Source organism: Lynx rufus, unplaced genomic scaffold (genome assembly GCF_022079265.1).
Source record: "Lynx rufus isolate CCGP_SWC_20201006 ecotype Redwood Valley unplaced genomic scaffold, mLynRuf1.p SCAF_1, whole genome shotgun sequence".
NCBI lineage: Eukaryota > Metazoa > Chordata > Mammalia > Carnivora > Felidae > Lynx > Lynx rufus.
The window spans coordinates 197,540,466-197,556,034 of NW_025814823.1; the positions used below are offsets into that span (position 1 = coordinate 197,540,466).

General features: G+C 48.2%; 1 protein-coding gene across 1 annotated transcript in view; it reads right to left on the reverse strand.

Moving 5' to 3' along the window:
* Nucleotides 1-15,569, reverse strand: part of ABLIM3 (actin binding LIM protein family member 3) — a 110,492-nt gene that overhangs the window by 21,399 nt on the left and 73,524 nt on the right. The window contains exons 9-10 of the mRNA XM_047073697.1: nucleotides 5,359-5,417; nucleotides 3,263-3,334 (exon numbers count right to left, since the gene is read on the reverse strand). Of these exons, the coding sequence (XP_046929653.1) occupies nucleotides 3,263-3,334; nucleotides 5,359-5,417 (131 nt within the window). The remainder of the gene's footprint in view (nucleotides 1-3,262; nucleotides 3,335-5,358; nucleotides 5,418-15,569) is intronic.

Consider the following 15,569-nt stretch of genomic DNA (forward strand, 5'->3'; position numbering starts at 1 on the left):
TGGCTTCTGAAGCCATGTCCTCTCCACGTCTGCATCCTCCACCTGTTCCCCCTGTGACCCGCTTCTGCTGTGGTCATCAAGGATCTGTCGCCCCATAACTACTGTGGCTTGCAAGGTCCTGACATGAGATAAACTGCGAGGCCACTAGACAGAGACTCCAAAGAAACTGAATTACCCTCATGACATTCTTCTAGTGTCTTGGGGCCCAGGTGAGTCTCCAGCCAAAGCTACGGCAGAGAGGGCAACTTTCATAAAGACCTTATGAGCACTGCTGTTTGAAACACTTTCCAGCGTCCTTCCACCATTCTGTCCTGGTCCCAGCCCACCACTGTTTGAGCACTTTGTGTTCATTCTCCATTGCTTCTAGATCCACTGTCCACTCCTCCTTGCCCTGATTTGGGCTCTGAGACCCCATGGGCTACATCAAGACTCCCTGGATTTCAGTTGGGTTGGGTCAGTGCGGGGGGGGGGGGGTCACCAGCAGACAGGGGGTTGATGGCGAGAGAGGCTGTGTACCTATGTACCTGTCCCCTTGGCACCGCCCTTGCCCTGCTGGCTATGGTGGGCATCGATCCTATCCAGGACTGCCTTTCACGGCGCCAGCTTTCACCAGGCCATCTCTTCAGGCTTAGGGTAGTGACAGCTCCTGCTGCTATAGACCCTGCATGCCACACTCTGTCTTGTGGGTCCTCTAACCCTGCCTACACCTCTGTGAATGGTCCCTTCGCAGAACCTTCTCAACTAAACCCTTAGAGATGCACCATGTTATCTCTGCCATAGCCTGCCCAGCTCAGGCACCATATCTGTACCTATCTGGGGGTGGGTGGGTCAAGGGAACCTTGTGAGAAGGGTCCACCTGCCGAAGTAACTGCCGCCTTTTGTTGTGGGATGTTAGGTCTTGACCTTGAGAGCTCCTGGCACCTTGCAGACATGTCTCGACCCATCAATATTCTTCTCAGTGCTTTAGTCCAAACCTCAGAAATACTAAATCTATATTTCTTCCTGTAGGCTCCTTGTTTATAGGGTTATAAATGAGCCTTAGGTTTGGAGGCGCAGTGATTGAACAGAGGCATCCCAACATAATTAGCCAGGAAGGAAGGCAGAGAACGTGTGGGGCTGGTCGAAGACAAACCTCCTGAAGATGATTCTAGCAGTCAAGCGGGGAATGAGCAAAGCTGGAAAGAGCCTGCCCCCTCCAGGTCCAGTGATAACTCTATTTGAATACCAAACCTCAGTATTTATGAAAATTAAGCCAACACTCTTCTCTTTCTGCCTGTTATCGCATATTCCCAAAGCGGTGGGATGGTTCCTTCCCTGAATTTGGAAGCCATGTTTGGAATGGTCTGATTAAAAACATGGCCCCCATGACGTGCAGTCACTCCCCAGAGCAGCTGAAGGTGAGCGTTCTAAAAAGTGAGAAAGGAGAGTACAGAAAGGGAGACACATGTCTACACTGGCATGCGCGGGGAACTGATCTCCACGGGCAAGCTCCCCTCCCCCCCCCCAACTCCGGTGGACAGCTCAACGGCAGGTGTCCCCAGCTGCTCTTGTTCACTTGTATGGAGCTGTTTCTCAGAGGGGCGACACGACGCTCTTTCTCCAGGACTCCAGGGTGCGCATCACCAGGCCTAGTTTGTTTCACAAAGGTTAGCCAGGCTCCTCAGAAGCAGGGGAGACCAGCCAGGGATGAAAGGCACTAGAGCACTGCTATATGTATGTATTCCCCAAGTTTGTATATCCTGGCAACGCTCTGCGGGAGACGTGCTCACTTCTGTCAATAGCCTTCTCATGGTGTAGGCCCTGAAACTAAGCTCATGAATTCTGCGTGCGTCTGGCCCCGTTCATAGCACCGGGGGGACGACAGTCTCTCTTGTTCTGGACAGGACTCTTCAGTGAGTACGGCCTGGGATCGAAGCGCTGGTCTGCGGGAGCCGCAAGGCAGTATTGACCATACTGAAGTTGCTGTCCATGGTAACTTTTAGGTCTGATTTTCATTGAACAGAGGAAGAAAGGAAAGGAAACAGTCCCACTAAGGGGCGTTATCCAGGGATCAAGGAAGAAGCTGGATGTGGATCTGAGGTAGAATCGTGATGAAGCAATGGTGGTCAGGGCCCACTCAAGGCTGGCTAGTTTGGGGACTGTATCTAGAACTTCTTACCAGGAGCGGTTTTCCTGCTGTAGACCGCTCCCCTGCCCCACCTCCTCTTCTGGCCTTCGTGGCCCCTCAGACTTGGGGAAGGCTGGGACAGTCTGCAGTCAGATGGCTCCTCTTCTTTGCTCATCTCTGTCCTCTTTGGCTCTGCCTCCCCCACCTGCTTTAACTCACTTCTGTTTCTCTCTCAGGTCTGAGCTTAAGTGTTTCTTTCTCAGGATTCTTCCTCCAGTTGGTCCTAGACGGTCCGTCCCTCTGTCCATCTGCACCATCATCAGAGCACCCTGAACTTTTTATTCCTAGTAGCACTTATCAGAACTGTGAGTGAGTATGCATGTAGTCAATGTCATGAGGACAGGCATCAAGTCAGGGCACTTCACCACCATTTTCCAGCACAGACCCAGCCCAGAGGAGACACTTAGCACACGTTTGTTGAATGAATGAATGAATGAATGGATGGATGGATAAATTACATATCCAAGGGACTTCTGAGCTCATCTGGCTCAACTCTTGTCCCTTCTGCCATGTCCCTGCAAGTGATGAGTTTCTCTGTTTGAATGCTTCGGGGATGGGAGCTCAGGCACACACCTGCGGTCCTCTCCACCTTTGAACTTCTTAGGTCACCAGTAAGCTTTTCTTTACATTTGCAAATCCACATTCATACGGCTTCTTCTTCCTCTCTGCCTCCTTGTCACCCAACCCTATCGCCACACGGACCTCCCCCGCAGTCCCTACTCTGAATGCCACTCTGACCCCAGATTTTGGTCTCACTCTTGTCTCAGTTAAACAATGGGGAAGGACGCACACTGCAGGGGTCTCAGAGCTCATCAAGGGCTCTTCTGTCTTTGCACTTTCCTGGGCTCCTTCTGTACTTGATTATCCCCATAACACTGTTTGATGTGGCTGTGTGCTCCGTGAGGGCAGCGTCTATGTCCTCCCTGTGCCCCACTGTGTCCTCAGGACCTGGCACAGAGTCTAGCACATGACAGGCACGCACAAGACATTAGCTGGATGAAAACCTCACAGCTATCTTTGGGGGTCCTTAGGAACTCTTTAGATCCCCGACCTGGGGCTAAGGAAGGCCTCTGGTGGCTGAAAAGTGATACATACGCAGATGACTCGGTTGGGTGACCCGATGCTGGAGCCAGGGGGTGAGATGGAAGTTTCGGACGTCCGCCTATGCTGTGGGAGAGAGGAGACAGAAGGAGTGAGAAGGTGCACCTCGCTCTGGAGGGGAGGAGGGGCGGGGAAGAAGAAGGTGGCTGTGCAGGGGACAGCGACAACACTGTGAAATGCACTTGCTGGCCTTCTGTACTTTCTCTTTATTTTCTGCCTTTTAAATCCGTGTCTCAGTGTGAATGGAATTGGAAATGCACAGGACTTTGGGCTGTTGGACAGAATTTGGATTTTTGTTCATTTGTTTCTTTTACATATTTGAGGTAAGCATTTATTCATAAAATTTTTCATTGGGGGTTATCCTGCCAATAATGTATTTACTTTAAACGAATAAAATTGGTTAGTATTTATTCCTTAGCAGTTGATATAAAACATACCAGCAGGTTAAACTTCATGCAATTGCATAATGTATTGATTCTTTACAGGGTATCCATTGCGAATTAACATCAGCATAAGTGATAAACTTAAAAAATCTTTCTCTGAACGGTGGCAATGATGTGTTAATGGCTCCCTCAGCCGAATGGCACTATGTCAGCCTCAGTGCAGCCCTGAGAGTGGCAGCCTGTAGTTGAAAAGCAAACAGACCGGGGACCAAGGATCACTGGTGAACTATGTGATTTTAGAGATCCCGGATTCCCCATCTGTAAAATGAAGGGGCTGGTCTTTGGGATTGCTAAATTTCCTGCCAGATTTCTCACGCCACAGCTTAGAATTAAAGCATTCTACTTGGGGCTCTGGAGCAGTGTTGCCCAAACTGTGGGTCATGAACTAGTGATCCTAGTTCATGGGAAGATGAATTTAGGGGGAGCATTTGATGATACCGAGTTGCAGAATGCGCGTGTAAAATGTAAAATTGTATTTCATTCCTCTTGGTTAGATCAAGGAGGGAGTCTTAATTTAGTGCTAATATATTTTAGCAACTTTCTTGACAGTTCCCTTTTTTTTTTAAACAATGCCATCTAGCTGGAATTTCTCAGATTTATTTATAAGAAACATTTCATTTGCATTGAATGTATTTTATGGCTGCCTTCTACTGTTAAAGCAAGTAATGCTGGTTTTCTTATTTAAAATAAGTTCTGTTAAGTAAAGAACAGTGGGTTGACTTAAAGACAAAATATTGATACAGGTGGTTCACAGCCGTGGCAAAAGCATCAGGGTTGTAGAAGGATAACTGGATTTGAGAAATGCCACCCAAAAGGTGGAAAATGGGGAAGAAAGGGCAATTAGGTCTTTTTACATCTTCAATGGGAGAGGACCTGGAAGAAACGGGGAAAAAGAACCTCACGGCGCAAACAAAATTATATGTCAACAGACCAGTTCTTTCACAAAGAGGCATTTTGGATATTATCTAGTGCCCGTCCCCAACACACACCCAGGTTTCTCCTCCACAGTATCGAGGACTCAGGAGCTGGGCTCCTCCCTGCAGTCCTTGGAACAGGAACCCAGATTCACAGGATTTCTTGGTACTAGTCAGAGCGGTAATTGAAAGGGACGCAGGACCGCAGCTGGCCTAGCGTGTGCCTGGGGACACGGGCTGTGCTTCTGCTAGCAGCATTACTGTGGGCAAATCACCATCCTCTTTCGACTTTGAATTTCTCACAAGCCAAGAGAGGATAAAATTCCCTGTCCCATCTGATCCATGGGGTTAAAGAAATAAAATCAGAGAGTGGCTGATGCTTTGCAAACTGCCAATTCGTGTGTCAATAATCACTAATAAATGACCCCAGGCTCGGGAAAACCCCCCGTGTGTGTGCTTCAGAGAGGCCGCATCTTTCGCTAAGGCGAAAGCCTTGTCCCAGGAATGCTAAAAACTCACATCAATACAGTGTTTCACGGTTCTCAAAGTGCTCTCGCATGCAATGTCTTTATCCCCGCAAAAGTCCCATGAGGCAGGTGTTACCATTAAGGAAACCTAAGGATACAGGTACACAGTTGGGAGCGTGCGTACAAAGGAACAACTCCCTACTAAAACACAGGGCCCCCACCCGGTGGCAAAAAGCCTGGTCCAGCTTCGCTACCGGCTTGCTTACCTTTAACTTCTTCTCTGCCCGGGCTGCCTGTTTGCAGATGGGGTGCCAAACCTCAGAACCTAAGGGCACAGCAAAATAACAAAGGCTCGGACCTTTCATACCTACTAGTTTTCTTGCCATCCTCACCTCAGTGTAGTCCCTCAGCAGCACAAGTGCCCTACACAGGGGCCAGGAGCACCTCCAGGTGTCCCAGGCTCTTTGCTGCGACATCAGTTCAACCCCCTCCCCCCTTTCTACCTGTCCACATCCTACCCATTCCTCAAGGTCCAGGTTCCACACGGCATCTTCCTGCAAACTTTCTTACCTGGCAGCTGGGAGAGACTTCTCTCTTCTCTGTGATCCATCTTTCTTTGTATCTTTCTTAACACGACCTCACATCACAGTAGCTTGTGGATTCATTGCCCTAACCAAATTAGAAGCTCCTCTGGGCAGGGGCTGAGCTTTATTCATTGCTGGATCTCCCTCGGCATCCAGAATGGGATTTTGCTCTCAGCAGAGGCCCCGTACGTGTTTTGCAGGGTGAACAGATGAGCGGATGATTGGCAGTGAGTGACAAGTAGCAGGTGGTCAATAAATATTTGTTGAATGAATGAATGACAGTGGAGGTGAAATAAAGTGACAGGCCATGGTGAACGCCAACCTCCTTTCTCTTCAGAGACTTATGACAGTCTACTAGATCTATCAACCGAAGGGGGGGAGGGGTCATGGTGTATATTCTGCTTGAGCGCACTGTCTTGACCTGCTAATTCCTAAGCGGCTCCAGACTCTTCAAATATAGTATATCGCAAATGCCCGCATTTTATTGTGGGCACCAAAGTCTAGAGGCCATCTCGGGAAGGCATGAACAACAGGTGGCTGGTCACATGTTGGGAAGAAGCCCCAAATATTACACATTCCCCAAAGAAGAGACAGGTGTCCTGGATTAGAAGGAAAAATAGGAACATATTATCCCTCTGGTGCCACTCCTCTTATTACCAGCCCTAAAAGGAAAGGAGCCAGCAAATGGCTGGATTCCTGAGCACCCAGATGGCATTTGTTTGTCTGACTTTGTTTTTAGGATATACTTTCCATTATGGTTTGTTGCCTGGAACCCCCAGGCCTGGGATGCAGGCCAAGCGACAGGGGGTGGCGTAAAGTTGAAAAATTAGCCCCAAAAACGTGATACAGAGAGGATAGGCCTGAAGGTAAGGAGCCTGGAGTCTGGTTTCTGGAACCTGGATTCTTGCCTCCTCTCGGCCCCAGGCACACCCTCTCCCTGGGTTCCGGTTTCTGCGTCTAAATAACAACGAGGTGGAGTTTGGATGGTCTCCGAGGTTATTTTCATCTCCAAAAGTTTAATTCTAGGCCCGGTTTGTCATTTATGAGATAGGGACCTTTCAGTTTTGTTTGCTGAGTTTCTTGTGAGCTCCTAATAATTCAACACGAGTTTAATTCCTGCTCACGTAAAGTGCAATGGCTCTCGGAGCCCAGTAGAGGGACTCTGGGTCTGCGGGCTGGAGCCTGCCAGTCGCAGGGTGTGTCTGCGACCAAGTGATGGGTGGGGATCCTTGCTTTGGGGAGTTAGTCGAGAGAGCATTTCCGGGTCTGAGAAGCTGCTGAATCCACCAGGAGTTGTTTACCCCTGTGGCTCTGGCAGGAAGCACATGTTACAGGTCACGGTAGGAAATGGATGAGGGGGATACAGATGTCTAAGAAGGTCGTGAGATGAAGCGAAAGAGGCATCTGAGGGGAAAGAGGCAGGCAGAAGTTCTCATGGGGGGAAATGATGTGTAAAGAGTGGAGGTCAGACTAGATGGTCAGGTCCTGCCACGGACACAGTCTGTTCTGAAATAAAGCTGGGCTGCCAATGGCTTCAGCCCTCGGCATACGGGAAAGCAGGTTTATAGAAGTGGCGGGGGTGGGGGGCTGGGGGGGAGAATCAAAGGCGAGAAAGAAAATATAATTAGAAAGGAAAAGAAATCAGAAGTTTGGGAGCTGGCAGGATAGCCTCTAAATTAAACAGGGAAGGAACTTGCTGGCTGTGAGTGATAGACGGAGGTGAGTTAAAGTAAGAAGAGGTGATCTGTTCACGAAGACACTTACGAGATGATGGCCCGCTGAGCTTCTGCCACCAGCCACTAGCTCAACTGAGACACTGACAGAAAGACAGCATCCGGAAGGCCATTATTCTCTTCTACGGGCTTCTCCTCAGAGTTTAAAACAGTTTCTGGCTCATGTGTGTTTAATAAAGACATAAATGAATGGCTGGTTGGATTCCCACCTCTGTATTTTTATTTATTTATTTTTTAATAATTAATTAATTATTTTTAAAATGTTTATTCGTGTTTTTAAGAGAGAGAGAGAGAGAGAGAGAGAGAAAGAGAGACAGAGAGAGTGAGCACGAGTGGGGGAGGGGCACAGAGAGAGGGAGACACAGACTCTGAAGCAGCTCCAGGCTCTGAGGTGTCAGCACAGAGCCCGATGAGGGGCTCGAACTCATGAACCGTGAGATCATGACCTGAGCTGAAGTTGGAAGCTTAACCAACTGAGGCACCTAGGCACCCCCCCGCCCACCTCTGTATTTTAAAATGAGACACAGGATGAAAGGTACCCAGAGGATGATGGTAACCAGGGCGGAGAGGGGACCCAAAATTAAGCCATAATAGTAGGGTTTTCACTGTGGAGAAGAGAATACTTAGCAGAATGGTGAAAAAGGTTTTTGATATCTTAATGACTCTCTGTGGGAAGAGCAATGAACTTGTTCTGCGTGTCTTGTAATAAGGACCGGGGCAGAAGTTTCAGGGAATGAGAATTCAATGTCTGAGGACTGAACGGGCCCCTTTGCGAGTGAGCTCCCTGTCCCTGGAAGCATGTAAGTACACACTGGGTAGAAACATGCTCAGCAGGGATATTGTAGAGGAGACATACAATGAAGTAGTTACACTGATGCACGTAACTCCCTACCCTTGGAGATTCTGTGCTTTATCTTCACAGATTTCTCTGTATAGAAAGAATGAATTATTTGCCCCTATCCAATGATCCCGCTCCTTCTGTAAGTTTTATAAGGAGTGGGACTCATATCTGTCTTATCTGCAGATACAGCTGCAGGGACTGTAGATTCTCAATAAATACTCATTGAGTGAATGAATAAAACGAAAGGCACATGATATTGTGTTGTAGGCCAGTTGAATCCCTTAAGCTGGGCTCAGAGATTTGGACAAGTGGTACAATCTAGACTCTGATTCAACAGCTACAATTCCAGAGTGAGTGTCTATCAGAGAGTCACTAGACTGGGGTTTGTTTAAGTGGGGTTTGGGGACCAGCTGTCCAGAATCGCGGTAAGATGCCCCCACAAAGTCCCTGAAGTCAACTCCTGGAGGCGGGGCCTGAGAATGTGTGATGTTAACAAGCTCCCCGGATAACTTATGACTCCAAATTGAAAAACCACAGGGCTGGATACCAGTTAATACTCCAAATTTGTTCCTTTGGAATGTGATGGGATAAAGAAAACCAATTTTATAAGACGTAAGAACTCTTTAACTTCTTGAAAGAAGTCAACACTTTTTGCTTGTTAGACTCCTGGTTTCATGAGTCATACCCTCGTCCTCTGAGACCATCACTGACAGTTCCAGGTCCTGCAGTTAAAACCTCCTGTAAACGTTATGGAAGTGAAGGGTTAGCTATTCTGTGTAAGCTGATTCAGAGGCTGAGATCTGAATCTCCAAAGCTGTCCCTCAGCTGGGTGGTAAGCCTCTTCTTCTTTTTTTTTTTTGGATCATTGGAAATTTTAATGCCAGATCAGTCCTGGTGCCACAGTCTTGCAGACCGCCCGGCCAGCGTTACAAACACAGCAGTGACCGAAACCGGCCCACCCAAAGGTTCTATCTGGCCAGCACGGTGTTTTTACATGAATGCTTTTAGACCCTGCAGGTGGCCAGTGACCCCTCCCTGCTGTCTGCCTCTCAGCCCTTCTTGTTCATTTAAGTAGGCATTTAGGTTTTTAAACCCGGCTCCCGGCCAGGGTGTTCTCTTACAGCAGGCTTCTTCTCCGGATTTCTCTTGACCACAGCAGGGTGAGGCTTCTCTGCTTTGTGGCAGCACTAGCCTTGGTGACCTAGGCTTGCTAGGATCTTGGATTGGCCCTTTGGCTCCTTGAAAATCCCTGCCTGGGCAAACAAATGCGCTGTGTCCACACACTGGGATATCATTCAGCCATAAAAAGGAATGGAGCACTGATACATGTTATAACATGGATGAATCTAGAAAACATTATGCTAATGCTAAGTGAAAGAAACCAGACACAAAAGCCCACATTTTGCAGGATTCCGTCTCTATGAAATTTCCCCAATAGGTAAATCTATACAGGCAAATGGCAGATTGGTAGTTGCTAGGGTCTAGGGGAAGGCAGTGGGAAGTGTCTAATGGGACACTCCAGCATATTCATGGAAGCAAACATCGTCTTCAGACAATCCTGCGCACTGGTAAATTTTCGCCGCATATCAGGCAATCCATGCATTACTGAGTATACTATTCCTAAGGGGTCTGAATGCCACTCACACCTCGCTTCCTAGCTGCATCGTCCAGAGCAAGTCAGTTAGCTCTCTGTGCCTCAGTCTCCCCGCTGATAAAATGGGGGATGGGAACAGTACCTGCCTCGGAGCTTGTTGTGAGTGAGCATCAGTGAGTTACCATTCACAGAGCCCGCAGAACAAGGTCCGCCTAGAGTGGGTACCGTGACAGTGTTAGTGGTTGGGATTATTATTATCTTCCCTGCCCTACCTAAACAAAAATCTGTTTGCCAGGACGGCGGAGCCCAGGTGCGCGGGAGTTCACAGGCAATAGTAACGGCTGATAGCAACAGCCAGGACGGTAATTAAAATGCGTGAGTGCTTTCTGTGTGTCGTGCATTCTTGTTATTCTTATTGTCATCATTATAACTAATATTTAGAGAGTGCCTAAGCCAGGCCTTATGCCATATACTTTATAATTGTAGTACTTAGGTAGAAACTAACCGTGATGACTAGCATTTATTGCCCACGTAGGCTAAGCCCTATGCTAAGTGCTATTAATAGCAATGGTAACATTGACAACAGCCAGCATTTTTTAGTGCATGGCATCATGGGGAATGGCCACTCCACCTTCCTGGATGTTTATATCAGCTCAGACTGGCGGAGCCGGGGGTCCCAGTCTCGGTGTTACAAGCCTTCGTCATGCATTCGCTCATTTAACACAATAGCCTCGCGAAATGGGCCTAAGGCTACCCCCTGTTTTCAGATGGGGAAATTGAGGTTTAGGGAGCTTAGATGTCTTGCCCGCCCGTCCAACACTGTCTCCTCGCCCTGGCCTGGGTGTGCGTATATGACCAAGTTGGGCTCCTCCGAGTCTCTCTGGGCTTTCTGTGCTTAAACTGGCGGGGAACGCTGCCTCTCTGTGCCCTCGGAGCCCTCCTTCCCCAACACAGAGGCAGCCAGGGCAGGGCGGGAGAGCGGGAGGCCACACAGAGAAAGAAGCATAGAGCATAACCACCTGCTGAGCCCTGTGCGCCCTTCAACCCAGCCCTGCTGTTTCTAGGTGCTTCTCAGTTCTGTGAGATGATCAATGCCCTTTTACCTAAAGTTGTTTCTGCCGCCTAAAAAGTCCAGACTAATAAAACATCTCATTGAGCTAAAACCCGAGTATCTGACAAGTTCTTGACTTGCCCAGCGGGCAATTTTGTTTCCCAGAAAATAGAGGAAGCAGCCAGGGAAATTGCTACTCTGGGCCTAATTCTGACCAACGTGGACAAATTGGCTGGTGAAGTAGATGTGACATGTAACTGGTGAGAAAATGGCCACATCGTCTTGAGTTTGAGGTGACCCGAGAGAAGAAGCAAGTTGGAAACAGACTTTAAATCACCAACTTTAAACTACTATGCTGTAATATTTTCTATAGGATTCAAGATGTTTGGTAACCCTAAAAGTCTAAAAAAAATATTGCAGTTCATCCAAAATGAAAATGTATTCTATTTAAAGTGAAATATGCTTAGTAGTTTCAGACTTTAGGAGATATCAATTTAGTACGGTAACGGGATATGTTTGAAGAGTCTAAAATTATGTAGCAGGATTGGGGAAACATGAGATTTAAAGTTTTTAAGCATTACTCCTACAAACTAAGCTGTCAGTGGAGAGATCCAATTTAAAATAACAATGCTAAACTACCAGATTATAGCAACCAATAATAGGACGTTAGTGCCTTTTAAAGTGTGGTTTGATGAGACGCATCGATTATGACTGAGGGCTGGTGTTCTGCAATCCGAAGGGCGGAAGGCACCTGTCTTGAACATCTGCTTCCTCCATGCACTTCTTTTCAGGTGCTTGTCAGAGGAAAGAGAAACCTCCGCTATGTATCAATGGCATCCCCGGCCGTGCCAGAAATACATACCTCCTGGTGCCAGGACCTTATATCGCCTGAACTAAAAAAACAAAAACAAAACCCAAAAAGCAAAACAAAACAAAAACAACGTGATCTGAAATAGAAGAGAAGGTTTTGGTGTAATTATCAAAGCAAGCTTTCAGGGCTCCGGTCTGGATTTGCATTAACACAGAACCAAGGCTCCTTACTTTATTTTGGGCCATGGACACCTCTGAAAATTTGATAAAAGCTACAGACCCTCTCCTTAGAGAAATATACCTATGTGTGAACTTTGGTAAGCAACTTCAGGGGATTCATTGGATTCAGAAGGGCAACTACAAACCGCAGGTTAAGAATTCTGAAACTAAATGGAAGAAACTGCCCTAAACAAAGCCTAGGAAGATAGGCCAGCCTAACCTTGGCCCAGGGACATAAACTTTCTCAACTTTGTTGTTCTCTGAATCGGGGGAGGTTAATGGCGCTTTTGGCTCATAGGGCTGTTGTGGGGAAAAAATGGGATTCTGCATTTAAAGCTCTCAGAACCGTGCCTGGCACATAGTAAGTGCTTCATGAATTATCAGCTGATGGAGTAGGACCTACAATTTGTTACAATACTTTCCTTAGCAGAGTAAGGTTTGTCAGGCTTTCATAACAGATTTCCCGCCTGTTGGTTTTAGTTAAATACGTGAATGATGGCAGAGACCTGCTTAGAACTGTGCAGCTGAGCTCCTGGGCTCCCAGTGATCCTCCCCCCCAGGTCCTTGGAATTGGGGTGTATTTAGTGTAAGAAAGAAGGACAGGAGCAAAGTCTGTCTTTCCTTTTTCCTGGGCACAGGCATTTTTAGAATAAGACCAAAATCTATCTCATGAATCACATTTGGGGCTTAGAAAACTCCCACCGATCCAGCAGCTGTAACCTTGTGATTTCAGTATGTTTTGCCCGAACCTGCGGCATTTTGGCGCTTATTTTGCTGCACAGATTCAATGACCTAATTTCCTGGTGAAGCTCAAATGACGGGTTTGGACAACAAACAGATTAGAAATCTGGCATCTTTACAGAAACAGTTAAAAGGCTGAATGAACAACAGAACTTAAAACAAACAAAAGAAAACTTGCTTGTCTCCCGGGGTCCAGGAAGTTCTCATCCAGACAGACGTCAGCCTTCTCCCAATTAGAGCTCATCAGAAAGCCATCACGCAGTGATTAAAACACAAACAAACTGACCAAAAGAAGCTCCCGAGGCTGGCTGCCAGTGCCTTGCCGTGTCCCGCTACAGAACTGACCAGACTGGGATTTTAGGGGGCGCCTGGGTGGCTCAGTCGGTTAAGCGACCGACTCTTGATTTCGGCTCAGGTCGTGATCTCACGGTCCACGAGTTCGAGCCCCGCATCGGACTCTGTGCTGACAATGTGGAGCTTACTTGGGATTCTCTGTCTCCTCTCTCTGCCCCTCCTGTGCTCATGCTCTCTCTCTCTCTCTCTCTCTCTCAAAATAAATAAATAAACATTAAAAAAGAAAAAGCCGGGTTTTTAAACTTTGCAGCCTTCCTAATGCTCTCTCTCATGTACGTTGCTTCATGGGGCACCTAGCACCTTCACATTCATTCTCTCCCATATTCATGAGGACCTTGTGGAGCACACCTGCTCTCTGTGGGTGAGGTGTGTGGGCCTGCCTCAGTTTCTCCACCGTGTAATGCTTCCGCCCATCGCAGGCCTTTGCACCTGCTGTTCCCAACGCCTCCACCATCTTTCCTCCCCTCTTCACCCTCCCACCTCCTAGTCATTTCCAAACTCTTGGCTTGAAATCTCCCTTCTTCAGCAGAGCCTCCCCTGACCTCCCAGACAAGATCAGGAGGCCAACACATTCCCAAACCTTCCCTTCTCTGCACTTAATCACAGCTTGTCATTGTGTTTACACTTCTATTTAAGTCGGTCTCCCGTCCTGACAGTACACTTCACCCACGAAGCAAGCTCTCGTGCCTCATTCACGTCCAAGCACCCAGCACGTCACAGAGAGCCTGGCACATAGAAGGGCCCCAGTTTGAATGCATGAATGAGAGAGTAATTTTCCCCGTCTTATAGGTGAAGGAAGAGACCCAGAGAAGGAAGGTACTTCTCAAGGTCACAGCCCATCAGCAGAAGTACTGGTGCCTGAACCCAGGAGTCCAGGCTCTCAGCGGGCTCTCCCTACTTCTGTGCTGCCTACGTGGAGAGTTTTCTACCCCCACCCAGGGAGGGTGTCCAAGGCAATCTCAGTGGGAGCACAACCCCCTGGTGGCTGCCTCCCCCACGACACCCACAGCCGGAGTCAGCATGACTCCGGCACGGGATGGCCTGGTCCCCCTCATTGTAGAATCACTCAGCATCCCTTGAGGCAGGTCCTTGAGCGCCCTGCAATTACTCCCACTCTCCCAGGAGCCAGGAGGGTAGGAATGGAGATAATTAAGGAGGAGGGTGACAGGCCCTTCCTTCATCACCAAAAATATCTCCCACCTCCCGCAGGCATCTCTGTCGTAGGTTTGATTGTGCATTCTCTCGAATGATTACAAAGCTGTTCACCTCATCGCTTCACTCTTTCAGCATTCTGTGAAGTTCTGGCCAGATGCAGGGCTTAGAAGATTCTGGTACATAAGGATGTGAGCTCTGTGAGGGCAGTCAACTTGTTGGACCTCGCTGCTATATCTCCAGTAGTTAAGGCAGCACTGGGCACACAGGTGAAGGCTCAATAGGTATTTGTTGGATGAATGAATGAACTAAAAGCTTTCCATGTGTCAGGAATTTGCTATGCCGTGTGGGGACCGTTACTAGCCTATTTTACAGGCTAGGTGACTGAGGTTCAGGGTTAAGAGGCTGGCCCAGGGTCAAGAACTCAGGAAGCAGTGGAGCCAGGGTTCAAGGCACCCAATAGGGCAAGGTTAGGATTGAGAATTCAGGCAGGGAGATAAAGATGTTGACTGTTCTAGTGATGTGAATGAGAGAACGGTTTCAACACTAGGATATGTGTTCGCCAGGAAAGGGGGAGAGGAATACCATGCAAAAAATTTCCAGACTAAGTGCAAAGTCCGGATTGCCATGGACGCAGGGCTCATGAAGACATCATGCAGTTTGCTGAGACTCAGGGGGAATGTCCTAGCACAGAACCCAGGGTCCTGCTGCAGCACGCACTCGGGGACCCAGGCACCTAGGGATCAGTACTGATGGAAGGAGGAGGTCCAGTCCTCGCAGGGACCTAAGTAACAGGCAGAGCCTGGGTCCCGGAGGTGAGGTTGAAAGAGCCCTGGGGTGGGAGTCATAAGACCAGTCTGGCCCTACGTTCTCTACCTGTCTCTGGGCCTCACATTTCCCATCTATACCATGAGGTTGTATGTTACAGTCTAGGGTGACCTGTGGGATCCTTCCATCTCCAGTACTTGTATGACTGTACATGCAAGCAAGTATTCGTAAATTCACAGCATCTTAGGAATGGTCACCTAGTTCAATCCAACATAGGAATTCCTACTCCGGCAGTCCCAGTAGATAGTACGAGATTCTGTTGACTCTCTCTAGGCCAGTGGTTCTCAATGGAGAACTATTCTGCCCCCCCAGGGAACATCTGGCAATGTCTGGCATCTTTTGGGTTGTCCCAATGGGAAGGAGTACGTTACTGGCACCCAGTGGGTAGAGGCCAGGGATGCTACTAAACACTGTGCGATGCATTGGACAGTCCCCACACCAAAGACTTCTCTGGCCCCAAATGTCAGTAGTGCTAAGGTTGCGAAGTCCTACTCTGGGCAAAGGCACTCACTGCAAGTGGAGGGAACTTGTGGCCGTGGGCATTCGTGGTAGAACAAGCCTGATAGGAAG